The 24,659-nt window shown below is 48.5% G+C and overlaps 9 protein-coding genes across 10 annotated transcripts; 4 read left to right on the top strand and 5 right to left on the bottom strand.

The window, feature by feature from the left end:
- The first annotated feature begins 507 nt into the window (after positions 1-507).
- Positions 508-1,175, top strand: ONS95_000134 (uncharacterized protein). The gene is made up of 3 exons (XM_058493274.1): positions 508-632; positions 682-695; positions 763-1,175. Exons 1-3 carry the CDS (start codon positions 590-592, stop codon positions 1,090-1,092), a joined length of 387 nt encoding a protein of 128 aa, XP_058363474.1. The 5' UTR covers positions 508-589; the 3' UTR covers positions 1,093-1,175.
- A 215-nt stretch (positions 1,176-1,390) lies between these two features.
- On the bottom strand, positions 1,391-1,694 carry ONS95_000133 (uncharacterized protein; the record flags this gene model as incomplete). Its single annotated transcript, XM_058493273.1, has 2 exons — positions 1,391-1,579; positions 1,644-1,694. 2 exons carry the CDS (start codon positions 1,692-1,694, stop codon positions 1,391-1,393), a joined length of 240 nt encoding a protein of 79 aa, XP_058363473.1.
- Positions 1,695-2,561: 867 nt separating this feature from the next.
- Positions 2,562-4,559, top strand: ONS95_000132 (uncharacterized protein; the record flags this gene model as incomplete). The annotated part of the gene is made up of 1 exon (XM_058493272.1): positions 2,562-4,559. One exon carries the CDS (start codon positions 2,562-2,564, stop codon positions 4,557-4,559), a length of 1,998 nt encoding a protein of 665 aa, XP_058363472.1.
- Positions 4,560-6,555: 1,996 nt separating this feature from the next.
- On the top strand, positions 6,556-6,800 carry ONS95_000131 (uncharacterized protein; the record flags this gene model as incomplete). The annotated part of the gene is made up of 2 exons (XM_058493271.1): positions 6,556-6,645; positions 6,705-6,800. The coding sequence occupies 2 exons, from the start codon at positions 6,556-6,558 to the stop codon at positions 6,798-6,800; spliced, it is 186 nt and encodes a 61-aa protein (XP_058363471.1).
- A 469-nt stretch (positions 6,801-7,269) lies between these two features.
- On the bottom strand, positions 7,270-9,453 carry ONS95_000130 (uncharacterized protein). 2 transcript variants are annotated; one of them, XM_058493270.1, is made up of 5 exons: positions 8,962-9,453; positions 8,591-8,910; positions 7,920-8,387; positions 7,464-7,554; positions 7,270-7,415 (listed from the first exon to the last, which is right to left on the bottom strand). In XM_058493270.1, exons 2-4 carry the CDS (start codon positions 8,876-8,878, stop codon positions 7,498-7,500), a joined length of 813 nt encoding a protein of 270 aa, XP_058363470.1. In that variant the 5' UTR covers positions 8,879-8,910; positions 8,962-9,453; the 3' UTR covers positions 7,270-7,415; positions 7,464-7,497. The 2 variants fall into 2 exon arrangements, with proteins under 2 accessions (XP_058363470.1, XP_058363469.1); XM_058493269.1 differs by having other exon boundaries at positions 7,270-8,387.
- A 299-nt stretch (positions 9,454-9,752) lies between these two features.
- On the top strand, positions 9,753-12,075 carry ONS95_000129 (uncharacterized protein). Its single transcript, XM_058493268.1, has 3 exons — positions 9,753-9,943; positions 9,993-10,550; positions 10,690-12,075. The coding sequence occupies exons 1-3, from the start codon at positions 9,788-9,790 to the stop codon at positions 11,008-11,010; spliced, it is 1,035 nt and encodes a 344-aa protein (XP_058363468.1). The 5' UTR covers positions 9,753-9,787; the 3' UTR covers positions 11,011-12,075.
- A 2,757-nt stretch (positions 12,076-14,832) lies between these two features.
- Positions 14,833-16,878, bottom strand: ONS95_000128 (uncharacterized protein). The gene has a single exon (XM_058493267.1). The coding sequence runs from the start codon at positions 16,802-16,804 to the stop codon at positions 14,894-14,896; it is 1,911 nt and encodes a 636-aa protein (XP_058363467.1). The 5' UTR covers positions 16,805-16,878; the 3' UTR covers positions 14,833-14,893.
- Positions 16,879-17,527: 649 nt separating this feature from the next.
- Positions 17,528-19,850, bottom strand: ONS95_000127 (uncharacterized protein). Its single transcript, XM_058493266.1, has 2 exons — positions 18,647-19,850; positions 17,528-18,571 (listed from the first exon to the last, which is right to left on the bottom strand). Exons 1-2 carry the CDS (start codon positions 19,202-19,204, stop codon positions 17,834-17,836), a joined length of 1,296 nt encoding a protein of 431 aa, XP_058363466.1. The 5' UTR covers positions 19,205-19,850; the 3' UTR covers positions 17,528-17,833.
- A 1,317-nt stretch (positions 19,851-21,167) lies between these two features.
- Positions 21,168-24,165, bottom strand: ONS95_000126 (uncharacterized protein). Its single transcript, XM_058493265.1, has 5 exons — positions 22,720-24,165; positions 22,446-22,664; positions 22,291-22,388; positions 21,756-22,225; positions 21,168-21,520 (listed from the first exon to the last, which is right to left on the bottom strand). Exons 1-5 carry the CDS (start codon positions 22,902-22,904, stop codon positions 21,410-21,412), a joined length of 1,083 nt encoding a protein of 360 aa, XP_058363465.1. The 5' UTR covers positions 22,905-24,165; the 3' UTR covers positions 21,168-21,409.
- Positions 24,166-24,659: the final 494 nt, after the last annotated feature.

Here is a 24,659-nt window from a genome sequence, read left to right as displayed (position 1 = left end):
TCGGGCTTGATGCTGAACGGAAGGGCCGGGTAGCTCCAAGAAGGATGTGGGGGTAGGACCTCCTGCTTCAGACTTATGATGTGTCTGATTGAAAATGATATAACGATGGAGATTGTAATGATACTTCGCTAAATTTAGGAATGGAAATATCTATCGATCCACGAGTGCGTGATGGTGAGAGGTGTAGGTTTTCGGGGTCCTGCGTGGTGCTGCTAGGCAGATCTCGCCTACCTTTAGCACTGAGTGGTAGTAATTGTTGTTCCTAGAGGTTCTCGAGGCCGAAAAACATCTTCCGACCGGGCATTATGCCATGATTTTCCACGGAGACGTAGCAACAGGCTTTGGCATCCTCGTACGTGTCATTGTGGTGGAGATCTGGCAGGTCCAGTTGATGAGATGTCGTTGAAGATGGGTTCGTTAAAGTCATCCCCGCTTAGTCATCAACCCCGCCAAACAAATAACCCCACCTTCTGTGCGCCCTCTCGTCGAAGCTAAACTTCGCAACATCAACAAATTTCCAGATCACTTCAATTCGTCGTCTCCTGCGTTGACCAAAATTAATTTCAAGAAACCAATCCGATCTTTCAAAATGGCAGATTTCAAGGTTGTTTACACTAAGGATGCTGCTTTCCGTACGCTTTACCCCACCTTCCAACAGAAAGTACACTGACCCCTCCATAGCAGCAGGACCATATGTACGTCTCCCTCAAGATTGACCCCTAGGTTCTGAAATTACTTTATACATCGTCTGAAAAACTTCAGTCCCAAGCAATTGCAACACCATCCACAATCTACTGCTCTGGCCAAATCCCCTGCGACAGCGCCGGCACAATCCTCACTCTCGATTCCTCATCCATCTCCCAGATGACCGAGCTCTGCATCAAGAACCTTTCTGCAGTTCTCAAGGAGGCCGGCTCAGATATATCGGAGGTCGTCAAGGTCAATGTCTTCTTGACTAGCATGGACAACTTTGCTGAGATGAATGCCACATACGAGAAGTTCTTCACACACAAGCCGGCAAGAAGCTGTGTGGCTGTTTACCAGCTGCCAAAGGGTGTGCCAGTGGAGATTGAGTGTATTGCTCTTGCTTGAATGCATGGCAGAGGGACAGGGAGGGAGAAGCTGTGAGGGGGGGCATGACATGTGCATGGTTTTCAAAAAATAAATTGCGGCTAGGAATGAAGTCTTTTCCATTGCATTAATTTTCGGAAGTATCACGAAGAATGGAAAACCATGAAGATGAGTTTGGAGAAGAACAAGTGTTCAATTCTCAGCATTTTGACGTTCGAAATGAGTGTTCAACATTCAGTCCTTGCTCGCCAAGTCAATGAACCCACGATTCCATTGGAACCTCCCATAATATCTCTCCTCCGAATCTCGCATCAAATCTTTACTTCTTGTTACCACCTGTCTGGCCACTGCTGTTGTTACCAGCACCACTACTTCCATTTCCAGAACCTCGTCCACCGCCCGAATTGCTGTTTCCAGATGCACCTCCACCAAAGTTGCCCGATCGATCAGCAGCGCTCTGAGCGCGTGCCGCGAATCCAGAGGATGACATGTCTCCACCGCTCTTGGCCTGGAGATGGTCAGCGGGACCAAGCACGGGAGGAACTGATAGCTGTCAAGCAGGAATTGTTTACCTGTGAGAACTGGATGCGCGACGAATCGCCTTTGCTCATTTGACCAGGCATGATGCTGGTTGGTTTTGTCGAAATTTGGTTGTATCGTGGAGCTAAGACTTTTTGGCTGTTCGTTTTCTGTGTTGGATCGATTTTGTTTCAGTGCCCTGGGGATTTGAGAGGAGGATATAGGTTGCAATATAAACATCTTCCTCTCGGAGAAAAGCACTGTTCTCGCCTTCGTCTTGAGGGAGCTGAAAATCTCCCTTCCCGTGTCTGTCCTCTCCCGTGCTTTGAGAAACGTTCTGCGAATCATCTCATCATTCACAAAGCAAGAAAGCAGCTCTCCGTTCAGCTACAAACAGATTATGCGCTCAACCGTAATCGGCGAGCAGATTTGGCCACGTACATGCAACTCTCTTGAAGCGGAAGCGGGATTGTAGGAATCATTTCACATCCTGATGCAGCGATGCAGCTTACCGCCCAGCTACAAAAGGAAACAGGTATTGGCATGCTAATCCAGAGAAGCAACCCCTAGTTCAAACGGCCATTGACATTATCGTCATTACTCCACTTGGTATATCGCGCGCTGATGTGTATTCTTAACCGACTTTTCGGCAAGCTGCTGCTAGCTATTCGAATCTGCTGGTTCTAAGTCAAGTCTACATCCCTATTGGATTCTTTGACTTTCTTGAACTTGTTCCGCTTAATTTTTGCAGGTATTTGAGTGAACTTGCATGTCCTCGAGCAACACAGCTGCAATTATGAACAGGAGCAAGGCTGATTCCGCCAGTAGTGGTTTCCCTGTTAGATCTTGTACAGTACACGGAAGCAATCTTTGTCCAGAAACTACAGATTACATTTCATCTGGTAAGAGATCGCTGCTTGAAGAGCCAGCTGCATCCCGGCCTGCCAAGCTGACAAGGGGAGTTCGGCTGCATGGTGGCGCACCACAACAACACTTCAACTCCAACAAGTCACTTGACAATATCTTCACAAGAAAAAAACACCCAAACATTTCTGTTGCTCGTCAACATGCCTTGGAATATTCTCAAGACTTTAAAAGACAAAAGCAACATCCCCGCCAACCCCACACCCTCAAAGCCCACCTATCAATACGCCCCCCTCCCAACAACCACCCCCTCCATCCGCCTCGCGCACATCTCCCCAGGCCCCCCATCCTCCCCCCTCTCCATAACCCTCCACCCCGTTCCCCTCTTCACCACACCCCCATCCCTCTACGAAGCCCTCTCCTACACCTGGGGTCCTCCAACCCCCAAATCCCACATCCAACTCCACGGCCTCACCCTCCCCGTAACACCCAGCCTCTCCCTCGCCCTCCACCGTCTGCGGCTCCCAGACCGCGAACGCATAGTCTGGATCGACGCACTATGCATCGATCAATCCTCTACCTTGGAGAAAACCTCCCAGGTCCGCATGATGCGCGAGATATATGAGCGTGCATCTCGGGTAGTTGTTTGGCTTGGGCCAGCTGACGGCACGAGTAAGACTTGCGTTGAGTTTCTCAGACGGGTAGCTCTGTTGAATTTTCCGAGTCGACAGGCGGAAGAGAATTGGTTGGTGGGGTTTATGAATGAGCCTTCTAATGATGCGGTATGGAAAGCGCTGTTTGATTTTACGCGGAGGGAGTATTGGCGGCGGATGTGGATCGTGCAGGAGATTGTGACGGCGAAGAAGCTGGTAGTGTACTGTGGTGCCGACGAGCTTGAGTGGGAGGAGGTTCTCAAATTCATGTTTCTCGTGTATGAGAATCCTGCTGCGTTATCGAAACATAGACGGCCGGAGATGGTGACGAGGTTTATGAATGTTTGTGATGGGTTGCTGCCAGCGAATCTGAATAATATGAAGAATTCGGAGGGGAGACATGGTAGTTTGTGGGCTAATCTGAGTTTCTTTCGGTACTATAAGTGTACGGATGAGAGGGATAAGGTGTTTTCTATTCTGGGTATCTCGGGGGTTGAAGGGGAGACGACGGAGAGTCTGTGTGCGAGGATTGACTATGAGATGGACACGAAGCAAGTCTTCATCGAAAGCGTGAAGTTGAGTGGGAAGTATGCCAGTCAGGGATACGGACCTCTGACGGTGATATGTTTGAGTACTCCATGGGCAGGAAACCGATCACTGCCATCCTGGATACCGGACTGGACTTATTGGCCTGATATGATGGCTCTACAAGGCATACATCACAGCCTTCGCCAAAGCAACATCTTCGCCAGTGGTGCCTACGACAAGAGTATGACAATCCAAATCGAGGGTGATGTTCTCGTCGCCTCAGGAGTTCAAATCGATACTCTGGCTACAGTTGCAGAAACCGCCATCGGTGCAGATATCGGGAAGGTTGAAACCTGGGAATCAATGGTTCCAGGTCGTCACCACACATTTCTCATCTTACACGCCTACGAAACATATTTCTCGTGGGCAAAGCTCGCTTTCGGTCCTCGACTGGAACGTATTGGCGACGAAGAATGGGTCGACGGGTTCTGGCGAACATTGTGCTGCAATCGTGCCTTGCAAAGTCCCCACCTACCTCAATTCCGTGAACAGTGTCTTAAATGGTTGCGGAGAGGAAATACCAAGGCGATTATGCAACATTGGGAAGAAGATATGCGTGCTGCGGGGCCGAATGAGAAGGCATGGGAGCAGAGTTTTCTGAGGCATGCGAGAGGGAGGAAGTTTGGTGTTACGGAATGCGGGAACTTTTCTTTAGTGAGTGGGAATGCGAAAAAGGGAGATCGAGTTTGTGTATTAGTGGGATGTGATTTTCCAGTTGTATTGAGAAGGAATGGGGGTCGGATTGCGGATGAAGGAAATGTGGTTCTGGTTGGTGAGGCATATGTTGATGGATACATGGAGGGGAGAGCTATGGATGAGGTTGCTGAGGGTAGGCGTTTGCCGGAGGAATTTAGGATCCATTGAAGTGAAGAACTCCACAGTTTGGAAAAATTGCTTTTTGCTCTGGACCAGATAATCGCAGCGCAACGACTGGGTGGTACTGAGAGATATCTGCCACAGATCGTTGGATAGATGAGAGCCACAGTCCATCTTCATTCTTGCTGATGAAACCTTCACCATGAGAAGTTGCTTACATTATTGAAGTTGTCTTTCGTCATCTTCGATATCTGCTTCCCAAATGTGCATGCAAAAGCATGAGTAAAGTGGATGAAGGATAATCGAGAATCCAAGCATAGTCTCAAGACCAGGAAGAAAGCAACCAGCTCTGCTCACATGGAGGTCACGTGCTATTATTGCAAGCGAGGTCAATTGTCAAGGTGTTCATCTCACTGCTCGCACACCTGTCCGAGGACAACCCCTAGAAAATGGGGTCGGAAAGGGGTATAAAGACACTCTGTAAACCCCACGCCTTGCATGATGCATCCCATCTATAGAAAAGAATGAACAGATCGACCGGGAAGCAAGTGCGCCAAACAAATCCGAAACGAACTCTAAATACCCGGTGATCATGCCACGCAGGGCATCAGATTGCCGGCAGATCGTCTGAACAGAGCCTCAGAAGATGATATGCCATCCAATGAAGTCCAAGGCTTGTTTCTTCCCATTGACAGATCGTCAGGGGACGCTGTATGCTATGATATCCAATAGTGAATATTGGTTTCAAGCAAGGGTAATTGATGAAGCGAGCTGAGAACAAGAAGATCAAGCGACCGAGCATGAATGAAAGGACAGGGCTTCACCGCGAATTGATTGAGGGATAGAAGGAACAATTGCTTGATCCGGGTAATGGGTGTTGATCGTTCATCGCGAGGCATGGGATATGGTGTGCTGACAGACGAACAGCCATCCTGCATGGCTTTGATAATGGCAGTATGAGAGCAGCCACCCACAGCCAATCATTCCAGAAAGTTCTCGTAAATTTACAGTACGGTGAGTCAACGGCATCACTGAATGTCAACGGCGAGTGCTTGTCTTATGTTCGCCTCCATGAAACTCAAATGTTACGTACAGTAACGTTGCCCATCGGCCAAGCCGTTGCGATCTATTGTCATCTTCAAGCCATGAGCAGGACCATCAGGACCCTTTAACAAAACGTATCCGCACAGCCACCGACAGCCACTCAAATTTATTCTTAGATCTCGCCAATGAGAACACTCCCCGCTTCTGTGGCGTGCACCAACCACATGCACGGAATGGTTGCTCGGTTGGACTTCGTAAGCGTGCGGCTAAGCTGAGCGGTCCAGGATCTCCCGACCATCAAACACCGATGCCTTCTCCCGCATTTCTCCCATCACCGGAACCTGTCAATACGAAGCAGTAGCCTGACGACAAGACAAGACGACCAGACAGGGAATGTCTTGGTGATTACTTCATCAACAGTACGGACGACGCAAGCGGCATAGTTTTGCCATGGTTGGTATTCGGCCCACACTCGTTTGCAGCGGGGCTGCGATACGGGGGGCTGGGAAGGGTCGTGAGTCCGTCTGCTTGCGTGCATGTCTGGTCTAGCACCGAGACATGACCGTACAGGTAGGTAAAGTAAGGTGAGGCATGTGGTGAGGGGATATAACTAGTTTCACCCACCCCTCCCTTTTCCCTTGGTACAGATCTTTGCAGTCTATATCTATTTCTCCATTCCTCTCTCGTTCCCTTGTCAACAGATACCCATTCGCTTGTCAAAGAAGGAACGAAAAAAGAAACACTCTCTTACATTCATATATCCTTACGGTACTTGCTTGCATCAACAGAAATAGAGATCATCGATCGGGGAGAACATCAAACAAAGCAATTATTGTATCACATCCGAGACGTCAACGTAATCGTCCCTCCTCGCTCCGGTACGCTCTATCTATCAGTACTATACATCAGCCTCCTGTCATCGCATCCTCTGTCTGGTCTGCGACAAACTCAATTTGAGTTGCATCTGCACTTTCACTCGAGCCAACAAAAATCATACACAATGCTCTTCACGAAGCAAATCGTCACTCTCGCTGTTGCGCTGCTGGGAATGTCCTCGATGGTGGCAGCAACTCCGGTGCCTTGCACAGACGTACGTTCCGATTTCAGAAACTTCCGCTTCAAGATTGATAAAACTGACACTTTGAACAGAGAATAAGAGACCTAGTCCTCATGGGCCAACTTGATCCCAGTGCATGCTGCAGTTACGGAGTGTGCAAAGGAGACGTCAACATCCAAGGAGCATAAGGCTTGCCAGCACATCAGGCATCGGATTTCACACATGCATGCATATAAACAGCGGGAAAAGGCGTTACAACACTACAATTGCAAAAGGCGGCGCAGTACATTTTTTAAGCATTGGGAATGGAGTAGATTTTTCATTATGGTTATCGGCGGCGTTCATACTCGGGAGGGCACAGGATACAGGCCGACTGAGGCATAAGGGACGGATTCTGGCAGGGTTTCTGGATTTGGATTTTGGATAAGAGCGTGCATTCCTCTAAGGGTGGGTTAGATAACTACAGAAGCAGTCAGGAAGCAAGTGGAGAATCTGCAGATGGGTGGAGCATTCTGCAAGAGAAGAGAATGCGGCAAGGGAGGCGATGGGGGAGCCCGTGAAGGTTACTTCGTTAGCCTTCAATTGGGACGAGACAGACCCACGCATTACCCACATACCATACCGTACGAACAAGATAAGAAATCAAGAACAAATTCTTCTAAAATATTCCGCTCCAACATTTCCTTTTTCTCCTCATTCCCAGGAACGTCTCCGATAGGATGGGATTGTGCACCACTCCTCATCACATGGCATCATATCACGGCTTGGTCTCGTATCCGGAGTAGGTTATCCGTATCGACTATCTTAGTCTCTTAGTCTACCTGCATCTCATCCGTATCTTGATTTCCTACCTTCTTGAATGATACAGTTATTGATATCTTGCACTTACCCCACCTTCGCAGCAAGCAGCTCGTCGCTTCGAGTAACAAATCCGTACGCTGACTGTTTGTTGTTAGTGGGTCAGTAAGCACATGCCAAAGTGAACGCTAGATGCAATTCAGATACCTGTTTCCGCACTGCTGTGTAAACATTGGAAGGAACTGCCTGCAGTGACTGATCGCTTTGCTTCGCTTACTTCTGCGAGAATCACTAATTCTCCTCGAGGAGCTCGCAGCGTACTAGATCTACGACTTGATTCGATATATATGCAAAGAAATAATATGCAGGAAAGGAAATCGAGTAAGTAATTGGGCATTGATTCACAAAAAGATTGTGAAGATCAGGTGAAGACCCCAGACAATTCTTACCCAAGTAAAAAGAATGCACCAAAGAAAAAAATACAAGAAAAAGATAAAAACCAAACTCACAGCCACATTCCACAAACTCGCCTCCCTCCCCCACCTCGTCGTCGTCCCACAACAATCATCCACCAACACACACGCCCACCCGTTATTATACGCATCGACCAACGTCCCCAACACACACTGATCCGTATTCACACCGGCAAACAGTATCGTCTTCACCCCCTTCTCCACCAACGTCTTATACAACGGCTGCTCCTCGTTCCAGAGACCGCTCATACGGTTTTTCGGGACGTGGATGTCGCTTGGGGAGATGTGTTTTGCTAGAGAGGGGAAGATGGATGCGTTCCAGGTGGAGGCGAAGAGGGTGCGGCCTTTGGAGGGGGGAGAGAGAGGGCTGCCGAGGCCGATGTACGGCGTTGGTGAGGTAGGGGATGGAGGAGGGACGATGAGGTTCCGGGCGAAGCTGCGGAGGATGCTGGCGGGCATGGTGCACATGTCGGTGTCGGTGAGGCCCCAGTTGAGCCAGATTACCTGGGTAGTAGTGTGTAAGCGTTTATCAGGACGAAGAGGCAATATACATGTAGAAAGATGTTATTGGTCATTTTGAGAGAATTAGCTTGGTATGAAGATGCACATAATACATAAACCGCCCGGACTTAGACCAAATATAGACAATATCAGATTTATTTTCCTCAACGTGTAAATATAAAATAAGAACTCCAGTTATAACTCACCTGTACACCCACGACTCTACACCACTCCACCACCCTAGCCGTGGGCTCCACAGCCTTCAATCCATTCGGGTGTTCCATACAACTTGCATCAAGAAAGAAATTCTGCATATCAACCACCACGAGTGCAGTTCTCTCTGGATTAATAGTCACAGATGTATCTGATAAGCCTTCTGTCGTAGAAAATGTGAGGTTCCGTTTGGAGGAATTAGAGAGATCCCATGTTTTGGTGGGGTGGTCGTATGTCCAGGTATCGTTTGGGGGACCGAATGTTAGGGTTTCGGTGGACATGCTTGCCGGAGGGGTTTTGTGGAAAAGGAGAACTCAAGATCCAGATGAGTATTTTTCTATATTAAAGAAGTTTGAATGATTACATTGTAGGCGGGAAGTGATGATGGCATTGATGTTTGTTTGATTGAAGGGAAACGAGGGGTAAATTCCTTATCGGGATCTGCATCGTTATCGTGGATCTCCCACCTTTCAGGGGTTTGGTGGCTGGGTGTCATGAACTGTTGATCCGTGAAGTAGCACTCGTTTCTGTGTCTAGTACTCTGAGTGACCTTGTTAGATGTAGGGGCTTGCCATTGACCCCGTACGTAATTGAGCTATTCCGAATGGGCAATTAAATCGATGATCTCCAGATACATCTGGATAAATAGGAAATCTGTGCTGTCGTGAGCTGTGAATTAGAATTAGAGGGAGTACGACCGTCCAGAGACACGTTTTGAGGGTGAGAAGCAGCTCTTTTGAATTAACCAAATAGGTCAGAACGATATCAGGAGACAAAGCGAGCTGCTGTCAATAAATCCTAAGAAATTACTTGACTTGGTGCGAAACGCAATGTCCAGGGTTTGGGCACACACGTAGGTGGACGCGTATGCAGCATCACGACACGTGGCGATACCTCAAGGAAATGCCACGATGCAGTGAAAGCAAACCAAATAAAGCACATTTACTCACATGAACAGTACTAAATTCTGCGTCGAACCCAGCCTCTTTGTTGATGTCTCGGGAAGCTAGTCTCGCTTAGCCGGAAACTTTATGCGGGTCGGGTCGCCCGCCACCTGGAATAGTAAACAGGTGGTGGGGGCAGCACTCACCTTTCCCTCACCCTTTATCAACCCCTGCAACAGGATTTACATTCCTTCCTCATTCATTCACATTGTTGCTTCTACTGATTTTTGGCTGAGATCAACTAAGATGCAGACATCTCTGAACAGAACGATGCCTCGAGAGGCCGAAGAGCGTAGGCGGGGGAGCTCACACTTCTATGCTGATGTTTACGATCAAGAGGAACAACCTCCTGCTCAACGCTCACCAACGAGAGAGAATACTTCTCAGATTCCTCAGAATCAAGTAAGTCACTCCAAAACTTCTTTTGTGCAGGTTTCTGACTCAGAAGCAGCAACACATGGTGCCGAATGAGCCCGGACCACCAGTGGCCAATAACACGGCATCGCGGCGAGGCGTCGTTGCAGACAGGCAGCGACCTCCGTCTTACTCAGGTCCTCATGATGAGCTTCTGAACAAGACGAATGAGGCTGTCCGGAGACGTCAAGAACAGGTGCAGCAGCAGCAGCAGCAGCAGCAGCAGCAACAACAACAGCAACAAGCTAGACGTCGCGGCTACAGACGAACCGATAAGGATGACCAGTCTCCCACCCGGCCCTCTCCACCACAGTCCGGTAGGGGTGAAGTATTGGGACCTTCTCAATCCAATCCAGCAGCATATAAGCAGTCCCTGCCAAACACCAGAAGTAGAGCCGATCCTCTTCCTTCCCAGCATAGTCCAACAAAGTCATCGGATGCTGAGCGGAGATTCTCTCGTGGAAAGGAAGGCAATCAGGCACTAGGGAATGCAATCCCTCGCCTGAACAGTCCAAGTGTCATGTCAAGCGTCTTGCAGCCCCTGCATGGCAAGATTCAAGAGTACAATAGCCAAATGAGTGAAGCACAGAACTTGGTAAGTCGTTGTTTTATTTCTTCCAATTAGACGCCAAGATATTCTGTTAACTAGAGGATTTCGGAAATTCTCGAGCTAGATCAGACATTCATGATTCCCTTTCACTTCTTGATATATAGCATTCTAACCAGCTAAACAGATGGATCAACTCGACGCCGAAATGGCCGCCCTCCAAGAGCGCCGACGAGAAGCCGAGAAACAGTACATGGGCGCCAAGACCAAGCACGACGATTACCGCCGCCAGTACCAAGGCGTTGAAAGAGCTATGAAAGGAGAACCCGATGTCTCGTTCTCGAGGCTGAGTGTTGATAGTGATAGACCAACAACGCAGCAGACTATTCAGCCACCGCCACATTCGCCGCGCGATGAGATGAGGGCGCGTACGGAGTCGTGGAATTCGTTGGGTGGGGAGTCAAAGAGGGAGTCCAGGGGATTCAAGCTTCGGAGTTTATTTGGTTAAGGGTTGTCGAAAAGTCCGGTTTTCTGTGCACACCAGGTGGAAAATTGATGATCAGATAATTGAAGGAACGTGGGGGATGGTTACGAAAACGATGAAATGGTGCTTATGATGTATATTCTTTTATGACTGGGTGGACATAGTCTTTTGGTTCATAATTCTGCATTTGTTGTATTTACTATAAAAATTTCCAGACATACAATGGTACATATTATTTCTTCTATTGAGGTGCCAAGTTCTGTACTCAAATTCAAGTGTCAAATCGTCACGTACTTGGGTGGCTTTACGTTTGTTATATTCTTGGAGCTTGCCATGAGAACGAGCATCTGGGCCTTGTCAATCGAAGTTCGTCACAAAGAATGAAAGCTGCCCGGTTAGTCCACGGATTTATTGGTGTGGGTATACGTCCGATGCCTGAGTCGGGGATGTTTAGGCTAGCAATAGAGCGGGCGATGGAGTCCTCGCTTAGGGCGCGGGCTTACTCTGGGAAAGCTTCTCTCTGTAAGTCTCGTAAGGACTTCAGTAACGAAGTGGTTCGACGCCTCCTTTTTTCCTGTTCTAGTTTCTCTCGACCTGCTTGTATCTTTGATTACGGTGGTATGTCGCTGACTGATAGAGGTGTTCCTGCTAGAGGGTCTGGGGACTGTGATAATCTTGAAGAGGAAGGGGCCAGGCTACGTTAGCTTGTTCGTAGTGTCAATATAGAAATCCACTCATCGTCCCTTGCTTGTTCTAAGCGTGGTTTCGATTTCTTCTTTTCGTGGTCTGATTGTAAGGGTGCTTCTTCAGCGAGGAATCGTGATATTTACTCACGGGCAGTTCTTGTACTGTAGGGAGACGCGGGGTGACGTTGGCAGGCCTCGTTCCGCCGCCTCACAGGGTGTGTCGTTCGTTCTCTACGAGTGCTTTAGTGTTTCGTTTCTTCTCTAGACGAGAGGTCTGGTGTTTCTGATATTCTAAGGCTCTAGACGAGGTCTTAGGAATTACTACTATATAATAGGGCAAGTAAGTTGTGTGTCAAAGGCTTACATTCCTAGTTCCTATAACGGCCTCGCCTTAAGGGTGGGCGGCGGCTGACTAAGCGGCCTCGGCCCCATCGTTCCTGCTAACAACAAAACACAAGGTTTGTGGCTCCCGAAACCCTCACGTGAATTTTTTAAGAGGGGATTATGAGTGCGGACTTACAGCACCGCCACAACATGACACAGGATACTATGATGCTATTTCCATGAAAGTAACAGGTGGCAATGCTCAACATGAGTCACCGGTCTGTGATGTTTGAACGGAGAAGAGTATCGCTCTGACCAAAGACTTAGTTCAAAGATGGGCAGGCCTGATGTTAATAACTTTTTTGGAAGACGACTCTTTCGGGGACGCGGATCATACCAAATCAATCTTAGGGACCATGGGCAATAATTTGAAATGTAGAGGTCGCTTGCGGTTCTCAATCTTCCCGCCTGCGACTTGGCTCGTCAAACATAGGCACTCGCTTAACGAATGTTTACGTTCCGGATGAACAAAAAGAAAAACTTTCCCTCCAAGACAAGAAAAAAATCTACAACATAGAGCAATAATATTTCCTATGCAGATTTATGATTTGACTCTCGGCGATGAGTATAGGAATGGGAAATTGGAATATAGGACCAAAAAGCAAAACTCGCAGACCCAATCGCGGTGAGGCGCACGTATCCGACCGAGAAGCGAAAGGTCTGTTAGAAACCATAAGCGTGTTATGGTTTTGAAGAGGCATCACCAGAACGTAGCAATGTGGGTGCTTGAGACAAAATCGTCTTATTTCGTTATACCTACGGTGCACAAGTTCCTCGGGTAAGATTCGAATTGGGTGTTCACTTTTACTTGTCCGGTGGTGAATGCTTAAGAATTTTCGAACTTTGATTATATCAAGGCAGTATCTGAACTATGTTTTATTTTGTACATTTAGTTGTCAATCTTATCATATTAATGATCGGAAAATAATGTTATGGCTTTCAGTTAAAGTACAAGAATAGGAGGACACGAAATATCACTAATGTCTGTCTATAGCGTTTGATACTACTCTGACTTCCGTTTTCCAGACCATGGTATTCTCTTTGAAGAAAGAGGTACTCTAGAAGAGACTGTTGCTAAATATTGTGGTTCTCGAACCAGGCAACTACTGTTGGGTCTGATGAAGTCCCGCGAAATATTGTTTCGAGCCGGAGGCACTGTGCCTCTAAATATCAGGTGACTCGTCGATGAAAGTCGACAAGTAGATCCTGTGCCGATATGAAGACTTGCAAGTATAGAAATGAGACAAACACAGCGCCGTCGCCGGGTAAGGATGCAGCATTCCCGATTCAAGCAATCAAGTGCCCAGCTTGACAAGATGTGCAGGCAGCCATGTCAGGGTGTAGTACAAACACATCAAACGAGTCTTTGAATTCATCATCCATCAACGACGCCTACAGAACCCCGAGCTCATTTCACTCAAATATACCAAAGAGTCTCGAGAATGGCTACTCTTTGGCCTCGCGGATATCGCTCCGACACAGAATACCGATTCGGCGAAAAACAGACCGATGGCATTATTCGAGCCGCCACCTACTATTGGAAAGAATACTGTCAATCTGTGATTTGATTCTCGCCTCGTACGCACATCGATATTCGTTTGTCAATATCAACCCCATTTCCGTGGACCTCCAATGTGGGACTCGGCTCGCTGATCGGCTACCACCTGAGCTCTTGTACCACACGCTGCTCCATCTGGACATGCATTCTTTATTCATATTTCGACAAACAAACCTTAGATCAAGACATATGGTAGATGGTCTCAAGCAGTACCAGATGGTAGTCTTGCATGGACTGAACCTTTTCTGCGCCTTGTTACGAACACGTCGACGTGCCCTTGCCATCTCTGTACTCGACTTTTACAACGCCTTATGTACCAAGGCGTGTACTCTATGTCACGGATTTCGGCGGATTTATATCCCTCCTAACGTGGCAGCGATGCTGTTTCGAATGCCTCAAGAAGGCTTCGGAAACCCAAGTGCAAACCCTTAGGGCTATCCGAAAGCAATATCACCTGACCAGGATCGAAGCAGACCGACTTAGTTCTTTCAAGACCTTGCCTGGAATATATTCTATGGATAAAACCGTGTACAAAGCCCGCTTTACAATTGCTTCTGTTCACCATGCTCGTTTGATTCGCAGACTGCCACCAGATACACGGTTGCAAGCCCCGACAACGACCCCAGAACGAAATCAGAAACACAATTTTGTGGGGTCGTGTGCACTTCCTTATTACAATGAACGTTCTGGCAAAGTCGAAAGAGGAATGTCGTGTGCCGGGTGTCAACTTGCTCTCGAAAAAGACATCGAAGTGGGCAATCGAAGCTCGAGACAAACAATATGCACGAGATGGCTTCTTGGACCACTTCCGATGGTGCGAACAGGCACAGCTCCTATGGAGATCCAGTGACAAAGGCAACAGCCGACCACCCGAGCTACCAGCGCATGCAAGGACAAGAGGTTACTGGAACAAGAGAGAATGATAAGGATGCAAAATAAGGACTACGAATCGAGAGCCGATTCAAATGTCTCGTATCTTCCCCAAAACCTTTGATAGAGATACTCTTTCATTTCCTGTTATGTCCTTGCATCCTCTCCTTACAACAAGGAATGGATCACAGTCCACATCTCGAGAGACGAAGCAGCGGCGACCTGGAAACTTTCATCTCAAATCGAAACCTCAAGACGTATCTGTTGGCCCATGGGGAATAATCGGACCGTGGGCTCGAGCAGCGTCCGTCATAAAGGCAGCATTGGATGGAATTCAACGAAGAAGGGCAACGATTTAATTTCCCTAGTTTAACAGCTCGTACCCGTACGATTAAAATACATAATAACTTCAAGCAGTGTCCCTCCCCAAACCCTCCTTATACCTCGCCAAAGCCCTCTCCCTACACTCCTTATGATCAACAATCCTCTCCGGATATCCCATTTTCTTCGCCTTACTGCCCTCACCCCTCCCATAAGGATCATGAATCGCCTTCCCCTTCACACCCTCCAACTCCTCAACCCATTTCCGAATATATTCACCATCGGCATCAAACTTCTCGCTTTGGAGGAGCGGGTTGAAAATACGGAAATAAGGCTGTGGATCGACGCCTGTCGAAGCACTGAATCCCCATCCGCCATTGTTGGAAGCGAAATCTCCATCAATGAGATGTTCCATGAAGTAGCGTTCGCCCATCCGCCAGTCAAGGAGGAGATGTTTGGCGAGGAAAGATCCGACGATCATACGGCAGCGATTGTGCATGTATCCGCAATGATTCAACTGGCGCATCGCTGCATCAACAATAGGATACCCAGTCTTGCCTTCGCACCATGCTTTGAATTGTTCTTGGTTGTACTCCCAGGTAATGTTTGTGTATTCTGGTTTGAATGGTTTGTTCATACAGACGTATGGCCAGTGTGCGAGGACGTGTTTGTAGAAATCGCGCCAGGCTACTTCGCTGATCCAAGTTTGGATGCCACTGTTTCCGGCGTCGAGTTTTTTGCTCGTATTGTAGTCGCGGGCTGTGCGGATGGCAGTTCTGGCACTGAGGGTGCCGCTGGCGAAATGGACACTTAATGACGAGGTTGCGCCTAGAGAAGGGAAGTTCCTCTTGTCTCCGTACTTTGCAATACGCTCATCGCAGAACTTGGTAAGTCGTTCATGAGCTTCCTCTTCTCCAGCTGGCCACATTGACCTGAATCGTTTCTTCTCTTCATCCGTCAGTTTCTTGTTGGCTGGCGCGTCAGGTATGGAGCTCTCGAAAAGCTTTTTGAACTTCTCCCTGGCGCTTGCAGGATTCTTGCTTGGCGCATCGACAAGATCCAGAACTGTGGGATCGTTGTGGACATATGCCACCCAGGCGCGATACCATGGAGAGTAGACCGAGTATTGCTTGCCAGTTCCACTTGAGAGTTCGCCAGGACTGACCACACACGTATCTGGCACAACATCCATAGCGATACCCTTCTCCAGACACGCTCTCACCATCCTTGCCTCTCGTCTCAATTCATCGACCTCATACTCAACATTCGCAAACAAGTGGCTCGCACCCCATTCCTCTAGTAACTCTAATATTCTCGTTTGAATATTCCTCCTCTTCTCCACAGTCTCAACATACAGCGGGATATCCAGCTTCGCCAAATCCTCCTTCAGCACCTCCAGCGTCCGCAAAATGAAGTCCACCCTCACCGGCGCCGTCAAATGCGCCTGGAAATCCTGCGGACTAACAATATAAATCGCAATCAGCGGCACTCCCTTCTCTTTCGCCTTCTCGCTAGCCAAATGCAAGCTCTTATTATCCTTCGTCCTCAAATCGCATTTAAACCAATGTACCACCGCATCCTTGACCTCTATTTTCTCTCTGTCCGATTTGGTCTCTGACAGTGCATCATTGAGCAGTTCGATCGGCCGAGGCAGTTCGTCGTTGTTGTATGCTGCTGCGCGCGCATTGGACATCTCGTGGGGGTAGAACTCGCGGAGGACAATGCCATTGTCTTCTGCTTCTTGGGCGGACTCGTGAGGTCGGCGTAAGGGATCGGAGGAGCCATTGCTGATCTTAGATTTCTTTGGTGCAGGCTCTGCGGGCGATGAGGCTTTGCGCTTGCCGTTTGTTGCTGCTTTCTTGGGTGGCATTTTGAAGTTTGAAGAGGTTGCGATGGTGTTCATGCGGATCTTTGGTGACAGAGGGAGAGCTTTCGCGTTGAAGACAAGGTGAATGGATGCTTTAAATATCCTCGGGGGTAGCAATCGGGATATAAACATCAAATTGAGGACCAGGTGTGAGAATTCAACATACGCTCACTTCGGGGTTTTGAGAACATCAATTGATGTCTTTGTAGCACGAGGTTGACGCGAAGCTCACTATTCGAGTCGTGAACGTCATACACTGGGGCTAACGCAGGGGATGGTTTAGCGCCAGATTGCCAGATTAGCGAGGTGGTCAGTGCCCAGCGGGGTTCTCGGGTTGGGCTTGTGGGCCTCTGATCCGAATATCACTCTGATTATCTACCACAAGATCAAGCAATAAATTTCATTTATCAGGAATAGGTCATGAGTTTATACAAGAGTTCTTCAGCTTATATTGATGTATCAAGAATTTCACACAGATGCTATTTCTCCTCTCTGGCACGGAATCCAGTGACCGATTTTGAAAGGATCTGCTCTAAGTCAACTGAATATGCATTAAATTGATAATTGCTCATTGATTTGTTCTACTACAAAAACTCTTTCTCACAGTATTCCATCATTTTTGCGACTTTCCAATTGATGTCTCTATACGGAGGGCAAGAAGAAGGTAGTCGTCCCATCAAAGTCAGGCATTCTCGCTTGCCAGAATCAGGCAATTAAGCCTCCGCAGGAACGCGTTTTTCCAATATATACTGTCTCACCTCGGAGATTTCTGATGCTGTGGAAAGGATCCTTTAATCATTATTTTTCAGCACACGAAGTAGAGCCGATATGTATAACCATAATTGCTTCGACGACCTTCATTACTTCATTACTCATAAGTCTCTTCAAAAACTGGAGGTAGCAGCTAACTGAGAGAGGTGCTAACTGTCTCCGACAATCATAACGTAGATCCGACGTTTTTTTGCCAATCTTTGCACGCCTGGATATCTTTCTCTTGCTCAAACAGAAATGACAGACAAAATTACCAAACAACGCCATCTTCGCACTTCCTTTCAACGCCAAACGCCAAGCTCCATATTCCTCACTTTATGTCCATTCCCATGCTGCAGGCTCTTAACAACGACGAAACTCTTCCGATCCTTCCACGAACGACACTCCAGATCACCAATCCTCCTCCTCCAAATTCCAAGGCAACTCCGAATCCGAAATCTCCCCACACAGAAACCCATTCCTATACTCATCCTCGCCCGCCAGCCCACCCTTCCGATCCAACACCAAATTATTCTCCAACAGCACCCTCAAAGCCTCCATAACACTCTGCATGCCATCCTCCTGCTCCCCTTCCCACTGATTATACAAATGCCTATAAAAGTGTGCATTCTGCGTCGGGATCTCCTCTCTCTCCAGCCCGCTCGTCGCCGCACTGATATCCACTTTGACTTGCCCGCCGAGCTGCATAGCAATGAATATCTCTTGATTAGCAGCAAGTAAACGCTCACACACGCGGTTATAAGCTGATGTGACGGCACAGACAAGACCATAATGCCCTTCTAGAAAATGGCTGTACCCCTTCCATTGACATGCAACATGCACGAGCGCTTCGCGAAATAGGAGCGGATGGCGGAGTTTCTGGGCAAGGATAAGCGTCGAGTTGCAGTTTGAAGAGATCTCAGCGATGAGGTCGGGACTGTGCCAGAGTGCGGAGTAGAGGGAGGACGAGAAGGTTGGGAGGCAGCAGTAGAAGTCTGCCAGGCGGGTCATGTCGGAGAGTTCGCGGAGGCCGCTGATGCTGTATTTTTTGTGGTACATGGCGCAGAGGAGTTTCTCGAAGGCGAGCTCGTCGCTGCTGGTTTCGGTGCCTTCTTTGAGGGGGCTGAGGACCGTGGGGGATTGCATGCCCTGGGTAGAGGGGTGAGTATGCTTGCTTTGGTTGTGGTATTGAATTGGGATGGAGGGGGAGGGGAAGAGACATACTGGTTTTGCTACTTCGAGTCCCCATCCTCCGTCTGGGTCAAGGACGGAGACATAATCGTATCGGAATCGTCCCTCACTATTACTTGGTCCCTTGTCTGCTGAATCGAGAAACGTCCTAAAGAATGCAGAATACAGACGCAGAACCACTGAGTGGACATGGAACTCTCTCTCAAACACTCTGATCCGCACATCTGTTTTCATTCCCGGGGCATTGAAAGCCTTGGGAACACCACTCGAGCTCGAGATCTGACTCCACGATCCATTACGCGACGTGTTGAATGATGTGATGCGTTTGGCGGTGGCGATTGGAGACGTTGCTGATTGAGGGTCGTCGTCGTTCTCAAGAGCTGAGATCAGGTCGACGTAGAACGCGAGATTCATCTTTGCAAATTCTAATGGCGGGACCATTGCGTCGGTGTTGGTTGTGGTGGTGAATAGCTTGCCGGGCTCGGGGTGTTGTTGTGTAGACTGTCGCCGGTGTAAACAATCCAGTGCGGGCCTGTTCACCTTTGTCTGGCGTGGAGATGGGTTGTGATCGATGAATGAGTAACGAGACATCGTGAATTTTGAGGGATAATTTGGAAGAGGCGATCCAACCACATGTTCTATCTGGGCTCAGCTTGAATTTGCTGCTATGGTGTGGCAGAAGCTTTTGCGGCTCATGATCCTTCTTCTCGCAAGCTTATGTATAGACTGACGGTGGCAAAGATACTTCCAGGGCGGTTCTTCTCTTCCTAATATACACTTCTCGGTTCGTGGGATGAACAGCCTTACTTTAGTATCCTCGCCAGCCATGTTAGGCCTGTACGCCTAATTCGCTCGGAATATGCACCCCCAGACTTCGGGCGATACGAAGGCATTGACACATCCTAACCTCCGAAGGTTAGGACGTAATCTCCCACCAAGCACATTGCAGATTAGACTGATGACGCAGGAGAGGCTTTCATCAGAGTTTGCGGAGACACCGGGAGGTTGCCATGTGAAGCCGCACACCATTGAAGCACATGCAGTAGTGAAAAGCGAGTGTTTCCTCGGGTAAGCATGCCAAATGCCACACATGAATGCGCGGTTTAACACGATGTTTTGCGAGAAAGATGAGCAAAATCGCTTGCATTCTCCTCGGTTCCATCCAGATCTTGCAATGCCAAAATCAGCATTTCGCATCTCCATGCTCGAAGACATGTCCGAGCAATGTTCATTGGATGATGTGAGTGTGGAGAGGAGAAAAAAGCAATGAGCTCGGGTAGCGACGTCAAAACAAACTCAAAGTCCGGGGGCCAAGCGAGGTCGCGCCTCAACATGATTGGCCCATTGTTGCACATGCCAAACTCAATGTAGAAATGAAGGTATGAACGTGCATGTATGAAACCGGACCAATCGAAGACTTGCATGTTGGGCTGACGTTGGAGTCCGACGCAATTGAGTTGCTCTGTTTGTTGTTAGATCCCGAGGGAAAATAGGAGGACGATCTTGTGTGTTTGGCAGACTTATCTATCAAGCTTCTCGTATTACCAGAGCCACTAAGACCTACAATTGTTCTGAGTACTTGGTGTCGAACTCTTGTCAGCTAAGTTCATTAGCTACAAGCTCATAGAATCTGTATCATGCGTTAACAACTCGCAACAGCCATATCCGACCTCTCGCGGAAAAATCATCTTGATTTTTCTCCCATCACCCGGAAATCCTGCTTAGCGGAAAGATCTAGACCCCCTCCTAACGACCTTCCTCAAAGCTTCCAGCCCAAAAGCAAAGGATGATCCTCGCACACGATCTGCCGAGCATTTACATCCAAGCAGTGTAGCGCAGCCGAGGAGGTCAAAGAGTGAAAATGAGCTAAACGAACCTGAGCAGCTCTAATGCAAAATTCCATCCCGTCCGGTCGGCATGTTGGGTTGACAAGTGAGAATCAGTGTGGACTGTTTCAATGGGTTGACGGGACGGGGAAAATTGTGTTCAAGTATGTGGGAAGGGCTGAAGGAGGCTCAAGTGTTCGTACTCGCGCCGAACCGTGACAGAGAGCTGGTGCAGACTAGTGCTGGAGCTTGTGGAGAGAGGTGGCTGAGAATTGGGCAGCAGTACAGTGGTTCAGACAGACTTGCTGAAGCCCACTACTGTAAGTCCGTACGGGCCCGTTTGTGAGGTGAGGAGGAGGGTTTCTATTGTGCTGCTGTGGTGATTGAGTTGGGCTGATAGTTGAATGTCTTGAAGGAATAAGTGTCGAGCAACGCCACTCAAACCTGAGCACAAGGAGCAGCTGTGTGAACGCTTAACTCTTAACTAGTTATAACAAGTCGCAGAATATGAAGAGCATTCGAAAGTGGGATGAAGGAAATCTTGAATGACGAGGTTACGCACCGACAAAGGTAGAAAGAAACTTATGCAAATAGATACGAAATTCGGGACAGGGATGAGAGCATGTGCAATGACTTCAAAAGAAGCCAGTCCCTCTCCAGATTCACAAGAGCAGGCTAGTTTCTCGGGGACAAACAAAAAAGAATGAGAGACAAGGAAAATGAGGTATCAACTATCAATTTTGTTGCCCCACCATCATCTATACATCTATTGAATGGTCTTCATATATCTTGTAAATCATTTAACCTTAACCCCCAGCCGATCTTTTCTTCACCCTCCACGCCCCCAGCCCAATACAGAACCCCGGAGCACACGATCGATACATCAGATTCCCCTCTCCAACACATAAAATACCAAAGCATTAAACACAAAGAATCAAATCAAAGCAAACCGCGTCGGGTCGAAGACTCTTTAGTTGTTACCGCTCAAGATGGCACCAAGATCCAATCCGGTAAGACCCTTGACGATCTCGCTCGCTTGGCCCAAATTACCCGCACTTATGACATTGCCGCCAGTAGTTGTCTAAACAAGAGATACATGTTAGCGACTCTAGTTTACGCCAGAAGGATAGTGAAGGAGGGATACGTTCGAGCTTAGATACATCGCCGTCTCTCGCTGATACAACATTCGCTGGAACAAATGACGCTGAACGAGAAACAGACGATACAAATTTAGGAGGTGAAGACCGGATTCGAGAATCTGATGGGGAAGTGGGGAGTGACAGGGATGAAGATGAAGATAAAATGGGGGTATTTACAGATGCAGCGCCTTCAGCAGGCTTGGCTTCTTCAGCGACAGGGGCAGCCTCAGCGACAGGAGCAGCAGCTCCGGCCTCTGCACCAGCACTCGCCTCAATCTCGGCAACGGTCTTTGCGCTAGCGGCAAGAAGGTTGTCCTGCCCAGCCGTGTTCTGGGTGAATCGTGCATTGAATCCGACAACAGCCTTGATCTGGTTGAAGGTTGCGACGTCCAATGGCAATTGCTCGGTGGTGACGAAGAAGGTGAGACCCTCGGCGCAAGGAGGGGTGGTGAGAGATCCGGCGTAGGTGGAGAGTGATTGCTTGGAGAGGACGTCGACGAGGGGTGCGAAGTCGAGAGCACCGGTTTCTGTGACGGAACCTGGGGCGGCGATGGCGCCGATCTTCTCGGTGACGGAGGTTAGGAGGGAGGTTGTCTCGCCGGTCTCGGAAAGCTGGAATTGTGCGGCGATGACGGCGATTGCTCCATCTGTTGTGGTTGTGTTAATATCTGGGCTCCGAGGCAATATGTGGTAAGCGAAAAGCGGAACATACCAGCAGCTTCGTGCACCATGTGCATTTCCAAGGGGAAGTATTCTCCATCGACAGTGTGCTCACTAGGTGAGTGGAAGTGGAATTGCTTGAGTTCGAAACTGTTTGAGATGTCAGTCAGTGCTCGTGGGTTGAGACATCACTTGGCTAAAGCTTACGCCTTTCCGTCGACTACGGTCTCGGCTCCCTTTCCTTCCATCACTACCTCGATTGTGGTACCGAGGTTCTCAAACTCTGCGGCTTCGACATTGGGGATCTTGATGTCGAGGGTACCTGGTGCGACAATAGTTGTTGAAGTGTTGGTAATATCGATGGGTGACTGTTGCTTGCTGGTTGCGCAGTCGCCATTTTCGGCTGAGAGGGCAGCCCAGTTGGTACTTGAAGATGTTAGTGGTGTGTTGTAGTAAAGGTTGATTTTCATAGAACACATACGGGCCAACAGCTCCAATGTATCCGAATTGTCCGACCTCAACAGTCTTGGCAACCTCTCCGCCTTCTTGTCTCTTGTAGTTGACCTTGCGCTTCAACAGACTAGTACCATGACCGCATGATGCAGATGCGCTATCGAGGAGAACGGTAGCGAAGAGAACGGCGAGGGCTGATGCTGAAGACTTCATATTGGTCTAAAGAGAGTGTTTGATTTTCGCGAGAAATTTCGTCGGTAAGGATTAGAAAGATTCGAGTAAAGTTAAACAGTAGAAGATAAATAAAGACCAAATGAGCGCCGGGCCCTGGAAATAATACCGATCGACGGATGAAGGAATGAAAGTAAGCGGAATAGGAACTAAAAGGATGTGGATGGAGGAGAATGAGAGATGATGATGGACAAGAAACAAAACGGTCTGACGAAGGAAAGATGTGATGATATATACATGAGCCCCATCTCTCACCGTGCACATATCTTGGCTACCATCTCTTCTCTATGGCCGAGCAGACCAAGTCGACATGACAAGATACCCGGGGTACCAAGCTCAGTGTAATGTCCGTGTTGCAATTCACCCGTTCTGAATCATGAGGCTTAGGGGTCTTGTAACGCTTGTAACTGCCAAATATCTTGGGAGCTGGCCTTCTCCATGGGTAGCTGGGCCTTACTCGTTGCTTTGGCAGGAATACCAAGAGAAGAGATATCTTGGAAGGGGGCAAAGGAGGTATATCTGTCCCATCTACCGCCAACGCCCCCCGGGAGTGGCTTACGGGGGTTGTGGCATGCCGACGAAATGTCAGCCAACCGTAGCCGCAGACTTCCCGTTATAGTTTTAGACTTTAAATTGTACAAGGCAAAAAGTATCTCTTGCTTCTTGAAATATGTGAAACAGATCCAAAGAAGGACTGGCTGACGGGGGGTTGCTTGCTGAATAGACGCGGGCAAGCCAGCGAGAAGATATTCGCCGAGCTTGGCAGCACACCCATGAGCATGGCCATGGGGGAGAAGAATCTCCGAGTGCCGAATGAAGTCTTTCCCAAGGAGAAGTAGTGGATGCTGTCAGAGTCAGAGAGGCAGGGAGGGGATGGTCAGTGACTCTGTATGTGGAGGCGAGTGCAGGCATGCCAACAATTGTGGAGAGGATAAGATTGCAGAATCCTGCCCAGTCAGACCTCCACGCCCGCGCTGAGACAGGCAGAACTGAGGGAAAGGAGGAGTTCAGGTGGCATCGCCGTCGTCGTTATGGACCGCATCCATCCAGATCAAGAAGCCAAGTCCTACCCATGGCATAAAAACAGGCCACAATCAGAGTGGTGATGCAAGCCACCCGGAGCAACGAAATGCAAACGCGACGTCGCGGTAAAAGCCAAACATAGATCTCAAATAGACTCGCACACCGTCCTCTATTTCATTGTTCTGGAAGCACTTGCTTCCGCGCACTCGCGAGTGATTTTGGTACATGTTTTGATTGTATTGTATTGTATTGTATTTCGTCGACATCTGGAGAAGTGATGTTGTGTTGTGCCCGTTAGTGCTCGTCCGCTAAATTTGCGGGGTCTGGAGTCTGGACTCTGTACAGTAACTTACAGTACTGTAGCGCTGCCTGGCGTTGACACCTGCAGCCAAGAACTTCTCAAGACACACAAGATTGCTTGATGCCCTTAGGGGGCTTCTCCAAGCTGGCCGCACCCGACTTGGAAGCTGCTGTGTAAATTGGCGGAAGATCTAGCTGATCATGATCACATACATAGAGCCCATAATCCTCCGATCAGTAGTTGACTTATTTTCTGCCTCTTTTCTTGTTATCCTACTCTTTTGTTGTGGTTGCTGCTCGCCAGCGGCTAACTTAACGAGCCTACAGTATGTATGCATTAACGAATAAGCAGCGCCCTAGGATTCCCCATTCCCCACCTGCGCTGGGTTGCCCCGTTCCTTACGAAACACCACC

Source organism: Cadophora gregata (genome assembly GCF_030347475.1).
Source record: "Cadophora gregata isolate MNR1 chromosome Unknown scaffold_1, whole genome shotgun sequence".
NCBI lineage: Eukaryota > Fungi > Ascomycota > Leotiomycetes > Helotiales > Ploettnerulaceae > Cadophora > Cadophora gregata.
The sequence above is the reverse complement of the archived record's forward strand: the minus strand, read 5'-3'. Positions and strand labels throughout refer to the sequence as shown.

Excerpts from the sequence above, each read along its gene's own strand:
- ONS95_000134 (XM_058493274.1), top strand. The coding sequence starts at position 590 with ATGGCAGATTTCAAGGTTGTTTACACTAAGGATGCTGCTTTCC.
- ONS95_000130 (XM_058493269.1), bottom strand. The coding sequence starts at position 8,878 with ATGTCCACCGAAACCCTAACATTCGGTCCCCCAAACGATACCTGGACA. Across the intron at positions 8,388-8,590 it reads GTAGAGTCGTGGGTGTACAG|GTAATCTGGCTCAACTGGGG; the intron begins GTGAGTTATAAC and ends ACTACTACCCAG.
- ONS95_000129 (XM_058493268.1), top strand. The coding sequence starts at position 9,788 with ATGCAGACATCTCTGAACAGAACGATGCCTCGAGAGGCCGAAGAGCGT. Across the intron at positions 9,944-9,992 it reads CTCAGATTCCTCAGAATCAA|CAACACATGGTGCCGAATGA; the intron begins GTAAGTCACTCC and ends ACTCAGAAGCAG. Across the intron at positions 10,551-10,689 it reads TGAGTGAAGCACAGAACTTG|ATGGATCAACTCGACGCCGA; the intron begins GTAAGTCGTTGT and ends CCAGCTAAACAG.
- ONS95_000128 (XM_058493267.1), bottom strand. The coding sequence starts at position 16,804 with ATGTTTATATCCCGATTGCTACCCCCGAGGATATTTAAAGCATCCATT.
- ONS95_000127 (XM_058493266.1), bottom strand. The coding sequence starts at position 19,204 with ATGTCTCGTTACTCATTCATCGATCACAACCCATCTCCACGCCAGACA. Across the intron at positions 18,572-18,646 it reads GACTCGAAGTAGCAAAACCA|GGCATGCAATCCCCCACGGT; the intron begins GTATGTCTCTTC and ends CCCTCTACCCAG.
- ONS95_000126 (XM_058493265.1), bottom strand. The coding sequence starts at position 22,904 with ATGAAGTCTTCAGCATCAGCCCTCGCCGTTCTCTTCGCTACCGTTCTC. Across the intron at positions 22,389-22,445 it reads ACCGTAGTCGACGGAAAGGC|TTTCGAACTCAAGCAATTCC; the intron begins GTAAGCTTTAGC and ends CATCTCAAACAG. Across the intron at positions 21,521-21,755 it reads CTGCTGAAGGCGCTGCATCT|ACAACTACTGGCGGCAATGT; the intron begins GTAAATACCCCC and ends TCTCTTGTTTAG.